The sequence below is a fragment of the Acomys russatus genome, chromosome 18 (assembly GCF_903995435.1).
Source record: "Acomys russatus chromosome 18, mAcoRus1.1, whole genome shotgun sequence".
NCBI lineage: Eukaryota > Metazoa > Chordata > Mammalia > Rodentia > Muridae > Acomys > Acomys russatus.
In genome coordinates, this window is record NC_067154.1 from 17,083,001 (window position 1) to 17,101,502 (window position 18,502).

The 18,502-nt window shown below is 44.2% G+C and overlaps 1 protein-coding gene across 1 annotated transcript; it reads left to right on the forward strand.

The window, feature by feature from the left end:
- The first annotated feature begins 14,353 nt into the window (after nucleotides 1-14,353).
- LOC127202004 (5-hydroxytryptamine receptor 2A-like) lies at nucleotides 14,354-17,900 on the forward strand. Its single transcript, XM_051160597.1, has 2 exons — nucleotides 14,354-14,891; nucleotides 17,611-17,900. The coding sequence occupies exons 1-2, from the start codon at nucleotides 14,480-14,482 to the stop codon at nucleotides 17,898-17,900; spliced, it is 702 nt and encodes a 233-aa protein (XP_051016554.1). The 5' UTR covers nucleotides 14,354-14,479.
- Nucleotides 17,901-18,502: the final 602 nt, after the last annotated feature.

Here is an 18,502-nt window from a genome sequence, read left to right on the forward strand (position 1 = left end):
ATAGACATAATATATTTTCTGAGATTCATATATATGTACAGCAATATGTATATATATGCATATATGAATATATTTATATGTGAATGATGCACACAGAAAAGGGAGACTATGCCGAGGACAATGAGAACAGGAAGGGGGAAGGATCAACAAAAATAGTGGTGGGGAATACTAGAACAGCGCAATGATATCCATGTGAAATGTCATAATGAAACCCATTATTTCTATTCTAACCTAAATATTAATAAATTTACTTAATAAGATACAATTTGAGAAAACTTTAGGGACCTTCAGGATGAAATTAGCATATGAATAGAAAGAACTTACAGTGTTTTAGGAAAGTCTGACAGACAATTAAGGTATGTGTGTTTTATATTTATATTTTTACAAAGCTACATACAAAGCTACAATGGAAACAGATCCTTCAAGAATCTAGATCAGTGGTTCTCAACCTTCCTAATGTTGTGACCCTTTAGTGCAGTCCCTCATGTTGTGGTGACCCCCCCCAACCATACAATTATTTTCATTGCCACTCTATAATTGCAATTTTGCTACTGTTATGAATCATAATGTAATTTTCTAATGTGCAGGATACCTGGTATGTGACCCCTGTGAAAAGGTCATTAGACACCCCAAAAGGGTCTTGACCCACAGGCTGAGCGCCATTGATCTAGATGACAGTTTGACATGAGACATGAGTGGCCTCATTAAACCCATGCTTCTCCACGACAACATGCAAGCCCAGTGGATGATTAACTGAATAGCTACAGCACTCTTCCAGAAAAAAATAATAATAATAATAATGTGACAAAAGGTTTTAGACTTATCCAGGTGACTTGTGCATACAGGCAAATGAATTTGCCTTAGCTTTTGAGCACTGAGGGAGAATGGCAGCATGAACACTTTTGAAGAAGCCAATGAAGAATCGCCCTTTGATCAGCCATAGGCCACCCCTTGGCAAAATAGATACGGCTAAGCATCAAATCACAGGACAAAGACTAGAGGAAATGTGGAGATTCTTACCACAAAGTAAAACTTGGGCATGACAGATACCTTACAAATTTGCAAAAACTAACAATGAGTGTGCCTCTCCTTCTCTTTACAGCTGTCATGTAAAGCTGTGAAGTGCTAAACGTACGCACACACCGAAGATGCAGAAAGGCTGCAAAGACCTTGCAGACGGCCCTAGCTCTGCACAGCTCTGGCTGTTCCTGTTACGTGTTCAGAGTGATTCACAGTCTGGGCTGTGGCTGGGACAAGTGGGACAAATGATAGTTGCAAACCGTATGTGAGAGCTATTCTGTAATTTTGGAAAGCTAGTGCTTTATAACATAATTTATTTAATTATTGTATTTTCATTTATTTAACTTAATTATTGTTTTTAATTGTTTATTTAATTAGCCCAATTATTTAAAAGGAAGCTGACTAAGTGAATTATGGTATATCCATAAGTAGGATTTTATTGACAATTTGTATCTTCTCCCAACACTATTAAGACTGAGTTTTCTTAGAGCAAGCAATATGGGAAGAGGCTCATGATCTTTGTCAAGGAAGTGTCTGGAAACGGGTTGTAAACATGCAGTCAGAATGAGCATGGAATGAAGACAGCAGAAGAGAAAAGGTTGAATGGGAAGCAGACATATCCCCTGTGAAAAGGAAGAATCTACTAGTCCCAAACACTGCAGTTTCCCAAAATCCAGCTACATTGTATGCCTTGAAAGTTCATACATAGAAACTTTTTCATGAATGTCTCAACTGAAAAGAAATAAAATTTTGATTTTACAGTGAAACAAATTTTAGTAGACAACTGGCTATTAGGAAAGTAGGGAGGTGTTGTGGTTGCCCGCATAAAGAGCCCTTTATTACGGACAGGGAAAATGACAATGAGCTCCCTGTGGGAGTGCCCATTGGCGTACAATGTAAGGCGCCTGCTTAGTAATCTTTGAAATTTGGCACCCACAATGCTGACAGGGTTTTTTGCCAACTTGTCAGAAAGAGATCAAGTAAATGAATTCTGGAGTGTCATCAAAATTCCATTATCAATCTGTATTTCTAATTTTATGTGCAATGTATTCACCACATACAAATTATATATATTGTAATTTCACACAAGCAAACACAGGAGCAAGGAAAGCATCTAGTGGAATATAAAATATGAGGTTATGTTTAGAAAAGAGATCCTTCTAAATGGTACAACTTCTTATGAGCATTTTCGGAGGTTTTGTAGTTCGGAATTTACCAAAAAAAAAAAATTTAAGATATCAGCAACAGTTTTTGCCCTTTACTTAGATTCACAGAATCAGACAACATCAGAGATGGTAGGGAGAGCTATAAGAACAAAGCCAATTGGGTATCTTGGGAATAAATCTCCCTGAAAAAATCTTACATGCACAGCGCCATCTTCTTCAAGCCCTCTAAATTTAAAGATTCACAGCCTCTTGGGGACAAATTGTATGCATGTGCTTCTGACAAGAAGATCCCTAAAGTAAGTAACCAAACTAGAATCCAGGGACAATGGTCATCTCGTGAAAACAAACTAAAAATGGTTCTGGCCACCTGACTAACGCAGGAACGGTTCTACAACTGAGGGCTCACTTTCCTCAAGGGGTAGAAGAGACCTATAGATGTGTGGCACCAAGCACTAGCCTGATCCACTCATTTCTAGTCCCCGCCCCGCCCCCCCCCCGCCCCTGCCCCGCCCCGCCCCGCCCCGCCCCCGCCCCCGCCCCTGACGGATGAAGTCTGAAGCAGGACTGACCTCTTTGGTCTAGTGCTCTAGAGTCCTTCAACAGCATCGGAAGATGTGGGGACAGTAATGGGCTTCAAAGCGGGGGTATTGGGCTTCTTCAGAACAGACAGGAGATGGCATGATTGATTTTTACAAATAAAGTATAGGACTCTTTTTTTTATTCCACTGCCACAGAGCTGGTCGGCTATGACTTGGATCTTAACTGTGTCCCTCAAAAGACAATCAGTGCACTAAAGGTTCAGCCGTTAGCCGTTGCACTATGGAGACGTAGTGGGACTTCTGAGAAGTAGGACTCGTAACGCTAACTGATGGTCACTGGTGACATGTTCTAGAAGCTCTGTGAGGCTTTAAGTTCCTTCCATCCACACACACTCTTACCATGATGCACTGAGCCACCACAGGCCCAAAGCAGAAGAGCCGAGTGATTCCCAATAAATCATCTGAAACCATGAGCCAAAATAATCCTTCCCCGCTTCTAAGTCACTTGTCTCTGGTATTTTTGTCACAGGAAATTAGCCCCAGGTCTCAGAAGGCAGCTGGAATGCTGAAATAAAACATACCACCTCAGCTCAGTGGAGCTGAGCTAATTTGAGCAGAACAACTGAGCAAAAAGAGTGATTTTCTGTGGCCTCGGGAGAAAGTAAGTTGAAGTAATGCTCTGATCCACTTCAGTGCTTTTGAGGACCCCATCTGAGATATTTATAAACTGCCCTGAGGCCTTAGCTGCGTGAATCATCAATATTAGGTGGGCAGAAAGAACAGCCATTTGGATTTGAAAAGTAGCCTTATAAAGGTGCAAATTTGACTTCTCTGATATTTTGGTGTCTCCCAAGGAAGGCGATGCTCCTGTATTCACAGTGACTTGTATTAGTCAACCCACTGGAAAAATGGAGACCGGGCATACCCATTTAATCCTGTAAAAGTCTGAGACTTCCTTTAAACTACAGTGCCACCCACTACAAAGGAAGGCAAGCTCTAAAATAGGTCAAGGTCATACTTTGGAAAGAAACAGCCTTCAACGTGAGACAGCTCTCCTATGTACACGGAGCCATTTCTCTTTGGGTACATCTCCTTCTGCCCATAGCCTGCTTTTCTCCTGATACTGGCTTGAGAAAGCTGGCCTAGAGAATTCTTCTCTCTGGAGCGGACCTCAGCCATTACTCTTAAGCCCCTTAAGCAGTAAGCGGGAACCAGGATGGGCTCAGGGGGAAAAGTCCAACAAGTATTTTGGTGAGACTGAACAGAAAACAGAGCTCACACCTCCTATGGATAACTCTTATTCACTCCAGACCCTGGTTAGAAGCAAATCTCAAATAGCCCTTCAGTGTGTACGAAGGGCTCCCAGCAATTGGCACCCAAACAAACCTTAGCATGCTGGACAATTATCTTCCTGTAAGAAAATCTCAAATTTTGAAGAAACAACAGGTATCTGCAAAGAGTGATGCTTTGGGAGTAGCACAAATCTTTCCTCAAATAGTTCAGTTTTTCACGTAAGAAAATAATGACAGCATATTAACTTCTCCCAATTTAAGGTCATGGCTGATAATCAGTTAGATATTTTGGCAAATACATCTACACTACTTCTAGGTCACTCCTATTTACTTCCAGCAGAAGAACATAGCAAACGGTCTTACTGTGACCTGAAATAAATGGGGTGCTTCTCCTGAAACCTAAGGCTGACTCAGGCCCTAGAGACAGTGTAACTGAGTAAAGGCACTGAAAAAAAAATGAGTATGTCAGACAGGGCCTTCCACTAGTAGACTGAACAGTTTTCATCACACCAGCATGGATAGGTGTCTCTATTAGGGAGACAGGTGGCCTCCAAGGTCTTCCAATGGATATGACTGATTGCTTTCCCCTGGCCCTTCCCCACCAGTGTTGGCAAGTGACTCGGACAATTTGAGTAGCCAGTTCTCCTGGATGCCATGATGGGCTCAGAGATGAGCTTGTGACCCACAGAGGTCCAGCCAAGACCTTCCCGGTAAATAAGTCACTGATAAGCTGAGTCCTCTTTCACAAGCTGTGGCGTTTTGCAGACCTCTTCCTGTACACATAGCTTTATAACAGAGTATAAATGCTGTGGGGCTTCACACTTTCCATTTGTCTTCACTACAAACTTTGCCTTGCTTCTTTATTTAAACCTATATGCATTTTATTTGTGTGTGTGTGTGTGTGTGTGTGTGTGTGTGTGTGTGTGTGTGCACACGCGCGCACGCGCACGCATGCCTACATGAGTTTATCTGTACCAAGTAAGTGCAGATGTCTCAGGGGACAGAGGGCATCAGGTCCCCTGGACTGCAGTTATAGGACACTGTGAACCACGTAGGCTCTAGAAAACAAATCCAGGTCCTCTGCAAAAGCAGCAGGTGCTCTTAACTGCTGAGCCATCTCTCCAGCCCACACTTTGGTTTTGAAGGATTAAGGCATATATTTGTTAATGCGCTACTGCCCAAAGCAAGAGCCCCTTCACACGTGCTATTAGAATTAAGGGATGAGTATCCCTGATTTCCCAAGGTGACTCGATAAAATTGCGCAAGTCTTTAAAAGCAGGAAGCACATCCATGCGAGGACCACAGTGAGATGGCAACCTGAAGACTCCGTTGCAGTGGGTGGCTTTAGGGGAAGGGACAACATTCCATGCAGTGTGGGTGATCGTTATAAACCAAAAGGGACTGGATGGTAGGCCCTGGGAGTCTGTGGAGAACAATGATACCTTGAAGACAGTTTGATCTGGATCCCTGGGGACTTCCAGCCCACAGAACTACAATAAACTTGGCTGTAAGCAATCAAGTTTATGGCAACTTGTAACAGGGATAACACATGAGCGCATACACACTTCAATACCCTGTATGCTGATGACTCAATGTGAAAACCCCTACCCTGGCTGCTCCTCAGCCTGCTGCTCCACACATTCAACTGTCTTCAGGTGACTGCGAGATCTTGGTGACTTAGCTTGCTGGCTTTCTTCCAACTTCCATTTTCTTTATCCACCGTGATGAAATTCCTGTTTGATACTAAACCAAACCATGGATCCTACAGTAGCCTGGCACTGGAGGAGGAAGGAAACTGTTCGTTTTCTCCCTCCTGCTAGCTGGAATACAAGCAAGATGGCTGGAGCCCAAGCATCCCTACTGCCTCATGAAGCTTCATTGTAGGATGGTAGGACAGTGAGCTGGAAGAGCCTCAGCTGTGACAGTCCTGAGGCTCTGGTCTGTTTAAAGATGGAAAATATCCTTGTTGTTTAATACTGCAGTTAAACCTCAGCCTAACTAGGGTGATAAAATTAGAATATCCGAGCAGGGCGTGGTGGCGCACGCCTTTAATCCCAGCACTCGGGAGGCAGAGGCAGGTGGATTGCTGTGAGTTCGAGGCCAGCCTGGTCTACAAAGCGAGTCCAGGACAGCCAGGGCTACACAGAGAAACCCTGTCTCAAAAGACCAAAAAAAAAAAAAAAAAAAAAATTAGAATATCCATGACAGAAGTATTGGTTTTATTTTTCTCTAAAACAACTCTTCAGACTTCCCCATTACATAAATGATAATATTATCTACCTAGATGGTCAATCCAAAATACTAGAAAATGGTTCTTGACCCCACCTTTAGTAGCTGACCCCACCCTCATCTCCCAATCATAGTTAGTCAGGATTGTAGCACCTCTTGTTCCAAACACATCTGTCTATCTCTCCCACCCAGCATCAGAGACACACACCTAGCATCTCCTATCTGAGCATGTGGCATCTTTTAGTCGTTTTCTTTACTTTTATTCTTCCCGCTGTCACTTTTTCTCCACATCATAGACACAACAACCTTTTGTAACATAAGAATTATGCTTTTATCATTCCTAAAACCCTAAGAGGCACTTCATATGGCACTTCAAGTAGAATGTAGCCATTTATCATGGCCCAGCAAGGCTGACCTGATTGATGACTAACAACCTCATGACCCTCCTCCCCAAACTCACCTCTCCAATCCCTCCCTTTCCAGTCCTATTCAGCTCTCAGAAATAATCTTGCCTTTACTCCAGAGCAGCCTAGCCTTTGGGGAAGACCACATTTGACTCCTTTTGCTTGGGAAACTCTGCATCCAGTCTCTTTCTCCTCCTGACTTCATTGCAGATGTAACCTTCATGGAAGATGGTCCCAGACCATCATACCAAAAGCTGTTCCAATCCCTTAACACTTGAGCACATCATCCTGTTAACTAACTTCACAGAATGCATTTAGTATCTTAGAACATTCACTTACCAGTCTCCCAAACTAGAATACCAGGCTAATGAAAAGCTGGAAATGATTTTTACCATCTCTATCAGCACCCTCATGTCTGTCCCACCTCCATTGCTCTACAATTTTGCATGTATTCAATCCCTTTTCATCATCCAAGAACTTTGTCATAGCATATATCTGCTGCCACCATTTTAGTACCAATTCCCCATTTCCTTATGTACTCTGGGCTTGCCTTAACTGCCTGATCTTCTTGCCTGCACCTCCCAGGTGCTAGAATAATAGGTAGGCTCTACTGAACCCAACATCCCTTCACCTGCCCCTGTGTTCTCTGCTATACTCTCCAGGTATCTTCCATAAGGCCATCTACATTTGCTGCCAATCTTTCCATCTCTTCCAAGTTTCTCTTGCACCCGCTCAGTTGAATTTCTGCTCTATGAACTCCACTTAAAGGTCACTGAATCACTATTCTCACCAGTTTATTCCATCGCAATGTTTTGTACTCATCAGGAAGTTCACCTCATTGTACACTTTTCCTTGACTTTAGGTGAATGCAAAGACTTAGTGTTATCAAAACTCAATCTACTTAACTAACTTTTTTGCCAATCCTTGTCCTATAATACTGGAAAAATCCAGAGCTTGGTCCTCAGCCCTTTTCCTTTCTCTGTCCAAAGTGTCTTCTATGATCTCACCCAGTGTCATACTTTAAATGCCATCAATATGTCACTGATTGCCAAATTTATTTCTCTTCCCCAAACCACACACTCATAAATGCTAGAACCAAGTATTTGAGCAATAAGCTGGTTATCTTCAAGCGTGTACTTAGCACCTATAACCATGGTCAACCCAGTACTCAACAGTAATCTAGTTAATAGACATTGCAAACTAAATAACCACAAAGAAAATTCCAAGTGTGACAGTCATTCACTAATTTCAAGCATTTTTTTCTCTTGGTAAAGACAATGGCAGTTGTACATTCCAGATACACAGTGGTCAAGAGTGTTAGCTTATTCACAGGACCTCACAGAGACCGAGGCAGCATGCACAGGGCCTACACCAGATGGGGTCCTGGACTTGAAAGGAAAGGTGGACATATGCCCCCATCCCTAACCCAGAAGCAGCCTACAATTGATAATCACTTACAAATGAACAATCAGTTTTCTACAAGGGAGTCTCACTGGGGAAATAGCAGTTGACGGCCGACACAAAATAAACTCAATGGCAGCATCACTGGAGATTCTCTGTCTAAAAATCTCACATCAGGACTTTTTTTTTTTTTACTTTGCAGGTCTTTTGCTTATATATTATGGTTTCCAGTTTGTGTGTTTTACAGAGGTTTTCTTCATGCACACGTGTGTGTCTCGGTGTCTATAGGTGTCTATATGTGAGGGGTTTTTCCCTTTGGCTCTTTTTCTTCTTTTGTTGTTTTGTCATATTCTGGTTTGTTTATTTTTCTATAAACCTATTTTATTTTGTTATTCCATAGATGGCTGTTTGTTTTCTAACAAAAGAAAGAGGAAAGTTGTGGATCCAGATGAGAGGAGAGAAGAGAGGAACTGAAAGAAATTGTGAGAGGAGAAACCATAATCAGAATATATGTAATTCTTTAAAATCTATTTTCAATAAAAGAAAAAAATTAAAAGAAGCCTAGCTTGTTTCAGACCTGAGAAATGCAGCATCTAGGAGAAGTGAAAGATTAAATATCACGAAGAAATCTACTGTGAATATCAAGGGGTTTTGCTTTGTTTTGTTGTTTGTTTGTTTGTTTGTTTGTTTCATCCTCAGACCAGCAGTAAAATCCATGTCACAGAAATCTCAAGGGCACATTCTTAAAGAAGGACATGGAGTAAAAGAATCCCATGCTGCTGATTCAGGATAAAATTAGATTTAGTTGCTTGAACAGAGACTAATATGGGCACCATCTTGAAAAAGTAGGATTTTAAAAGGACACACAGACTACAGATGCAATCTATGTTCATGCCTAGACTCTTGAAGATCTTACTGGATTGACATCTATTTTTTAAATGGGGGAAGTACAGTGATGGGGATGTGACTCAGTGGTTAAAATCCCTCGCTAAGTAAGTGTGAACACCTCAGTTTAGATTCACAACTCACACATAAAAGGTAGGCAAAACCACATGGACTTTTAGCTTTGTTGCTGGTATGAGATGGATCAGGGACCATTGGAGCCTTTTAGTCAACCAGCTAAGCCAGAAAAACAAAACAAAAACAAAAAAACAGTGAGCTCCAGGTGTAGTAATAGACTCCATCTTAAGAGAATAGAAAAGAGAGAGGAGAGCAGGTCTCCCTCCCTCCCTCCCTCCCTCCCTCCCTCCCTCCCTCTCTCTCTCTCTCTCTCTCTCTCTCTCTCTCTCTCTCTCTCTCTGTGTGTGTGTGTGTGTGTGTGTGTCATATATGCATACACACGCACACACACACACACACCAGTTTTACAGTAGCAAACTGGATAGAACTTACAGACATACCATGGAATAAAAGGAAACCAGATGTCTTTGGTTGAAGCAGAGGTCAAAATATGTTTATGAAGGAAATTTCAGAAGTAATGGAAATATAGAAATGGTAGGTTTGCTGATTTGGGTGATGGTTGTGTGGGTATATATATTTTTCAAAACTCACTGAATTATATATTTACGATCTTTATATTTTGATGAATGCAAAATGTAACTCAATTCTTTGAAAGAAAATAAAATTGACCTACAATGAATGTTTTGGAAGAAGGGGTAAAAGAGATAAATAGAAGCAAATTTTGTTATTACAGGATCTCCCACAGCCTTTAAAATGCTAATGTGCACAATGCATTTTTAAGAGAAGGCTATAAAGATGCAATATGTTCCAGATTTATTTACTTGCAGAACTTTTTCTTCACATATTTTAACATCTATAAAGCATTAATATTTTAGGAGCCAAGTGACTATAGAATGAAAAAGAAAAAAAGTTCATCAAGGGCTTCCAATGCTGCTCCAACTATACATATATATATATATATATATATATATATATATATATATATTTTTTTTTTTTTTTTTTTTTTTTTTTTTTTTTACTACAGCGATTTTTTAAAGCAACCAATTTCTGTTGGCCTGTTCAAAATAAACTAGTTATAAAAGACGCCCCATATGTAAGGCCCAATATTTTAGAATTCTTCCTCAAATAATGAATTGATTTGAGCTGTTGACCTTAAATGCTTCTGACAATAAAAAGGCAGCCGCTGACCATTGATAACTGGAAGTTTTATGCTAAGGAAGCAGTCACTAATTTAAGTAACAACTCTCTTTCTGTCTCTGTAGGTCTCCATAGGGGTGAGGAGAAAAAAGAAAATGAAAGAAAGGAAGAAAGGAAGGAAGGAAGGAAGGAAGGAAGGAAGGAAGGAAGGAAGGAAGAACAGATAGACAAGTTGGGAAAGTAAAATCTTTTCTTTTCATTAATTTATTTACTTGTTCATTTTACATCCCAATCACACCCCCACCCCCACCCTCACCAACCCACCCTGGCACATCAAGTCACATCAGGACTAAGTGCCTCCTCTTCCACTGATGCAAGACCAGGCTGCCCTGCTAGGGAAACAGGATCTAGATGGAGGCAACAGACTCCAAATCAGACACAACCCCCACTTCAGTTGTTAGGCGACCCACTTGAGGACCAGGAAAGTTAAATCTTAGCCTGACTTCCACACTAGTGTCATCACAACCAAACTGCCGCCCCCCCTCTCCCTCCCCCCGTCCCCACCAAAGGTAGTATTGCCACATGTGAAGGGGCCTTTTGGGATGAGGGTAATTTTCATAGCTGAGAGCCAGCTAAAAATTCCCTCAGTAGCAAGACTGAGCACTACAGTCCAGCAGGGGGTGCTGGACAGCGCATTCCGAGCCAACACACTGCAAACTCAGAAGGACTGTCTAATTTAGAATCACTAGGGTGGAATATGATCAAAGCATACCGTATTTATATGCTTTCATATTAAAACATCATAGTGAAGTCCTGTTATTGTGTACAATATGTAGGAATGCAAATATCTTCCTACCCAGTCAGACTCACATCCGATTATTAGCATTCATGTCTATATTGCTTTATCCATAAAACTGCAAAAATTGGGAGTAATCCTTTTTTATATATATTTTATTTTTGCCCAGGCTGGCCTTGAACCTGCCACCTTACATCCCAAGCCCCCTAAATAGCTGAGATCACAGGCCTGTGTCACATCAAGCCTTCAAAGCACATTAGACATTGACTAACACTTATATTTCTTGTGAATCTAAGGGGAAAACCATGCACCCGACCACGAACAAGATACACACACCCCTCGCCTTTATGGGGCTTGAACTCCGTGTGATAAGCATCCAAGCGGAACACTGGAGAGGATGCTCAAGTCTTTGCCTCCGCTGGGGAAGGACAGTTTGCACAAGCTCCCTAAAAGGAAAGTCAGTAACATCAGGAAGAGTAAAAGCATGCGGGCTTATAATATGCAGGCAAATCTATAAATGTATTTAGCTCGAGATTAACATTCTGGAGCAGATGCATGGCCAATCCTATTCCTTCGCATCCAGATGAGGAAACCAAGTGTGGAGATTAAAGAGCTTCATCAAAAGGTCATGACGAGCGGCGGGGGGGGGGGGGGGGGGGGGCAGACAAGTGGTCAAGCTGAGATTCTCAACTTGGAAGTTGCACCTTGGAAATTCACGAGGTGAATACAGAAAGAGAGGGAGAGCCGTCCAGTCTTCAGTCTCAAGGAACTACAAGCACACACATGAAAAGCGACAACAGAACCATGAAGGATCAGGCTGCAGACTGGGGTGCCCATAGGAAAGCTATGGAAGTCTAGACCTGAAAGTAGGGGCCCCAGAAAATGAGCAGACTAAGAAAAGAGTTGTATACCCCCTCAAAGAAGTGATAAGGAATACAGGCAAGAGGGTGATAATTATTTTTTTTTCCTACAGGCAATAATAACTTTAAGAGGAATAAAATGGCTAGTGTGAAATGTAGAGCATCCTATAAGCCAGGCATGGGCTAAATATTCGTGCATGCCATCTGATGCTTCATTGTGACCCAGTAATGGAGCTAATATCGCCCTGGTTGACAAGGAAGAACACTGGGCTCTAAAAGGCAACTGAGTTAGGTTATATGAGTTACAACGCTAGGATTCTAAACCAACGAACAGTGACTTCTCGCCAACTCTGTCCAATGCTGACCCCACAAAGCGTGCATCCCACACAGAAGGCCAGCAGCCTAGTGACAGACAGGTAGCCGATCCGAGAAGTAATGTGGGGCTCCTCCTCACTGTGGGATGAGCAGAGGAGAGCTGAGAAGTGTGCGTGGGTGAGAGGGAATGCTGGGAGCCTAGAGAGACAGGCACGGAGGAGGAGGGAGGGGCTGGGGGGGAACCATCAGTGATGATTCCTCGAGCCAGGAGGGTGTGTGGCAATGAGCCCTGAGAGAGCAGCTCAGGGTGGACAGTGACAAGGTCGCCTGGGTCACAGACGAAGGATCTAGAAGGCAGCTGGACATTTAGCTCACTACCATCCGCATTTGGTGGGCAACCCATTGAAGGCATGGAAGTGGCTGGATGGAGAGTGTAAAGCACAGGAGAAGAAGCAGATAGACAGAACCCGCAGATAGCGCCTCGTGTTCAGGAAATAACCCACTGTCTTACCCATAGATGTAATAAGCACATCTACCTCCCTTAAAAACCACGTGGACAGGGCCTCTTTTACACGGGAGTCGCCTTGCCCTTAGCTGGGGACGGCGGGGGGAGGGGGGGGGCGGAGTGGGGGGAGATGCAGGTTAGAACAAAAACCTTCATATTCTAACATGAAGTTTTCAATTACTTCTTGGTGATTTTTTTTTCAGATGGAGAAAAAATAAGCTAGCTAAGTGATGAGTACACAGAGCGATAGTGTGTGTGTGTGTGTGTGTGTGTGTGTGTGTGTGTGTGTGTGTGTGTGTGTGTGTGTTAAGTACGTTTAACTAACGGAAAAGTATTCTAATAGTTTATCAGTCACTGCCACAGACTTCCTGGCTCCTCTGAACTCATGTTGCCAAGGTCAGCCATCCCTCTTGGACACATCACCACTGGCTTGGACAGAAGTGCTGGATGCTTCTAAATCCTAGGACATTTTCTAGCCTTATTTATCTTCTCTCCTCGCTCTTTACCCCCTCAGCCTATAATCTGACTGCCACCTGCCTTATTAAGAATCTGTCTTACTAGGCTGTCTCTCCATTCGCTTTTTTTTTTTTTTTTAAGCAAAAGTTCCCAATTAACCTGTAGCAGATATAAGAATGGGGGTGGGGGCTGTTTGGTCCGCCCTTCCTGGCTCTTGCCACCTTGCAGGGTATGACACTGTGACAGAGGGAGGTGTGAGGAAGGAGGCTTCCCGGAGCTGCTTATTCGCCTGGAAACCAGGGAGCCTCTAGGTGCAGGCTATTCTTCCTACTTTCCCTGCGGCTCTTCTGTGTGACTTTGAGAGGGGCTCCCCGGTGACTGATTCCTCACCAAGCACCCTCCGCGCTGAGGCTCGCAGCTAGCTCCGGGAGGGAGGGAGGGAGGGAGGGAGGACCCCCCGGAGTCGAGCAGTGGCAGCGGCAGAGACAGCCAACACAGACCTCGACCATACTGGAACTGGATGCAGTTTTTGAAATCAGCAGAGACAGAAATCAAATTACTATCATCTGATGCTGCTGGAGGCTCAAAGAAAGGGGATTCCACACCGGCTCAGTCACCAGGCGACAAGCGAGTCACAGGAGAGCGGACCCTGGCGACGATGAATGTAAGTTCTTGGGCTGCTGCTGTCTTTTACTGCTGTGGGATTTTCTTTCTGGTTAAAGTCACGCTTGGTCAGGATGCCGTCATTGCCGTGAGAATTTCTGGTGTGGAAAGTTCCCTGCTGCTCTTCGGGACGCGTTTCCCTTTCATTAACTAAACCAGAGAGAGAGAGAGAGAGAGAGATGCAAGCTGAAATTCCTGACCTCCGCTGCAAGGTTTCTGCCTGAGACTAAGAAGGGTTAACCCGAGTATTTCCAATTACGATGGTATTAACATTGCATAGGTTTTTAATTGATATCCTTAATCTAGAGGGCACACAGCCCTCCCTCCTCATTTTGGATTGCATGCTGCTTTAACTTTGTGATGGCTGAAGTCGTGAAGGCAGCATCTACAGCCCTACAATTAGCTCAAACAGATTCCCACGGGTTGCAAAACTTTTCTTCCTTAACCAGGAGCCCAGTGGCGACCGTAAATGCTCAAAGCTGCCTTTTTGCCTTTGCTTCCGTGAGAACTTACCGCACAGCGGTGGACTCTTCCTAGCACTGTGAAGGGAGGCACACAAGAGCCATCACACTTCTGTAACTCTTACTATGGGAGAGGAAAAGGCAGAGGAGCCACCACGCACGGTCTCGGCTTCAGCCCCGTCCTAGCGCCAGGACATGAAGATGAACGGTGAGCCCAGGCTGTGACTTGCTTAGTCTCTCCACATACTTCGTCTGCCACGACTTCCGGCTTAGACATGGAAATTCTTTGCGAAGACAATACTTCTCTGAGCTCAATCCCAAACTCCTTAATGCAATTAGATGGTGATTCGAGGCTCTACCGTCCTGACTTCAACTCCAGGGACGCTAACAGCTCTGATGCATCGAACTGGACAATTGATGCTGGGAACAGAACTAACCTCTCCTACGAAGGGTACCTCCCACCGACATGCCTGTCCATTCTTCATCGCCAGGAAAAGAACTGGTCGGCTTTATTGACAGCTGTCGTGATTGTTCTAACCATTGCTGGCAACATACTGGTCATCATGGCTGTGTCCCTAGAGAAAAAGCTTCAGAATGCTACCAACTATTTCCTGATGTCACTGGCCATAGCTGATATGCTGCTGGGTTTCCTTGTCATGCCGGTGTCCATGTTAACCATCCTGTACGGTGAGTGGTGTTAGCATGTCAGCTGTCCCCATTATAGCCCCAAAAAGAGCATGTGCACGCTGTTGGTAGAGGGACCCTGGGCTTGGGAGAGAAAGGCACCTTTGTTTCAGTCTTAAAATTCTATTTTACTTGAGAAAAAAAATAATAATAATCAGACAACCTGATCGCTGGTTCAGTTTTGTGCTCTAAAATGGATAAAATTTTGGTGGAGAAATTTATCATCTGCATTTCCAATACTCCGAGAGCATAGCAGAACTGTCATTCTGTGTGCTTTTTGCGCTCATTTGCCAGCCCCAGGACAAAACAGTTGCATCTTCTTGTCACGTATAGTTCTCAGCACTTCTAATGGAGTGGTAAAGCCTTCCCAATTACCTTGGAACATTTGCAGAGAGAGCATTAGTGCCGGAGCGGGTTTAATGTTAAAATATTCAGAGTCGCCATTAGAATAAATGAATTGCTATGGTTTTTAACTGCCCCACCCCCACACCGAAGCCCGAAGAAGCCAATATGAAGGGGAGCCTTTGAGTTACACCCTCAACTCTTTAAAAATGTATACACATAAACTCCTCCTGTCTGGTTTTAGGGAAGAGTGGAAAACAAGCTGAAAGCTCTTAGTCTTGCTTTCTTCACAACCCAGTTTGGTGGTGTCAAACTTCTCAGGAAGTCGGCAAACACCGGGATGGCTTTCATGGGGGAGCCGAATGTGATAGTCTTTCAAATCATGAGTAATACAGGCAGACTCCTCCTAACATAGAGCAAAGGAAAGAAGATTCATTCAGTCAGAATGCTGGCACATGCACTCAGCAGTCACCAGGGCTATGGGCAGTTTTAAGAAGACCTTTAAAGGGGGATGCTCTGGCCAAGTCCTAGAGGCGACAATATGAACATGTCTACCTAACCCTGAAAAGCTTCAAGGAGGAAGGAGACAAGCCAGGAATAGCAAGCATCCATTGGTAAAGACTAGCCGGGCTTGACCATTCAAGTGACACACCCGAATAATTCCATTTAATTTGCTTATCATTTCTCAGCCACTCGGGAGGGGCTTTCACTTCCTAAAACCCTGGCCAGACCGCAGAGGCAAACTCTACTGTGGGTGGGACGGGTGACTCTGCAAGAACCCAAACCACAGGAGGAAGGCGGAGTGACCCCCGCTGGGCAGCAGAGACAGCCCTGGACACGTAGGAAGTGCAGCAGGTCCCTGGTTTCAGCTCAGGGTACAAGGCTGCCCCCTAGCGACAACTTCTGAGTGTGCAGCCTGCATCCGCCCAGAGTCTGCAAGACCCTACCAGGCTGGTCCTGCACCTTCCCAAGCGGGCTAGTCACAAATTTGTCTTCCACAAGTGTTTTCTTCTTATCCCTTGGAGGACACTTTGAGGGGGAAAGGATCTGCTTTCCACCATCCTTCCCAAAACTAACATCAGTTCCAGCAGCAGAGCCAGTTACTGCTAAGAGAACCTTTCAGTCTAGGCTATTTGTGAGTCTACAACTAGAAGGCTTGGGGTGAGGCTTAGGTCCAGCATCCTTTCCTTTTCTGAATACCCCTGGGGGCAGCAGGGTAGAGATAAGACTTGTGCATAAGGAAGGCTTGCTGAGCTTGAACTCGGTGGTACTATCCTAAAGAAATGACTCATCCCTCTAATCAGCCTTTCTATTCGCAGGCAGATGCAGTATGGTTCTTCGTTTTGTTAGCAGAGCTAGTTAAAAGTTTACCCAAGGGTTCGGTCCATTCCAAAACACACAGGGAGGAGAAGGACAATTCATTTACATCCTCAAGGCATACTCTGTCTTCCTAAGACAGCAGAGAACCTGCCAAACCTCCTGTATCAGACTCTGGGAGGTTTCTAACCTCTTTGCTGTTGGGGGCCCACCTCCAGCCATCCTCCAGAGAGAATGATTTAATTGGTCCAGCTGATTGTGATGTTCATGGGGCATGGGAAGGCACGGGGGAGGGGACACCTTTGCACCTTTGCCCTAAGCAGCTCGCTGCTCACTGGGAGGAGTTCCAATACCAGCCTCAGCAGGATGATTTCTAAGTTTTTTTTTTTTTTTTTTTTTTTTTTTTAATGCATTTTCCAGCCTGCCTTAGGCTCGCTGGATCAGAATCGCCAGAGGTGGGTCCCCATTTTAAGGAGGCAATTGCGAAGACACCCCTGATTTTCTTCACCGTCCTCACCTTTTCTCATATGCCCCAAATTTGAGTTTAATAAAACATTAGGGGACATTCTAGAGGTAGATTTGAAGCTGTTTAGTCACACTACCACTAACTGCCTGCCTGTGTGACAGTGGACACATCTAAAAATGACTAAGATCAGAACAACCATAGGGGCCTTAACTCCAGAGAAAAATCACATGGATTAATAATATCCTTATGTGACTGGTACCTCAATTAAGGAACTCAGAACAGACCTCTGGAGAAGTTGTTAAACAAAAATGGCTTTGCCAGGTGGAACAGGAGTAAGAGACCCATTCAAGAAGAACAAGCAAGCAAGTTCCCCTTTTGCTAAATACAACTCCACGGGCCAGAGACATTCAAACCAGCACTTATCAGCACCACCATGGTGTACACTTGCCGTTTGTCCAAATGTTGAAAGTCTCCTGTAGTTCCCTTCGTTGTCACCTATGCCCATTCCTAAGTTTGTAAACAGTTGTCCCGGGGTACAGACCACACAGGCCGGGAAGCATTGGAGCTGCTTGCTGATGCGAAACTTCTGCACCGCAGGATACCGATGGCCTCTGCCTAGCAAGCTCTGTGCAGTGTGGATTTACCTGGATGTGCTCTTCTCCACGGCCTCCATCATGCACCTCTGTGCCATCTCACTGGACCGCTATGTTGCCATCCAGAATCCTATTCACCATAGCCGCTTCAACTCCAGAACCAAAGCCTTCCTGAAAATCATCGCCGTGTGGACCATATCCGTAGGTAAGCTGGACCAACTGGTAGGGTCGCGTTTCAAACTCGAGTGGGAGTCCGTCCTTTGCCGGGAGACGTGTTCTGTTTGGTTGCGCTGAAACCTGACGCTCCGAACCTGTTGTTTCGTGTGTTGCATGGTATGTCTCAACCTCGTGATTACTGGAGTTGTTTTAGGCAAGGAAAATTCGGTGGCTGACGGCGTCTGTTTGTATCGTTTCTCTCACGTAAGAATAAGCGCCCTCGCAGAGCCTGAGTAAGAATTGACTGTGTTCTTTCTGACATCCAAGCTCAGTGCTACAAGTCTGGGGTTTCCCAGAAGGCTGAGTTTTGTCATTACTGGACTTGTGGATGCTGAAGAATCAAGGACGCTTGTCCTAGACAGTGTAGGCCTTGGAGCGGGGAGGGTCCAGAAAAGGGCAGAGGCTGAGGACAGAGGCAACAACTGTTTAAGAGCTGGACATTTCAGGTGCCTGGTGCCTCTGTGGCCTTTTTTTTTTTTTTTTTTTTTCCCTGCTGTAATACCCACACCAAAGGATTCCAACCCACTTCAGTTGGGCCGATTACACACACTCACCTCTTGCTAGTATTGATCTTCTGTCACCATAATAGGATCTAAAGGGGCAGCTCTCAGGCAGCCAAGTCAATTGTACCTGTCACCTCAGTAGACTTGGTTTGTAATCAAAGCTTCCCTGAGACCTGT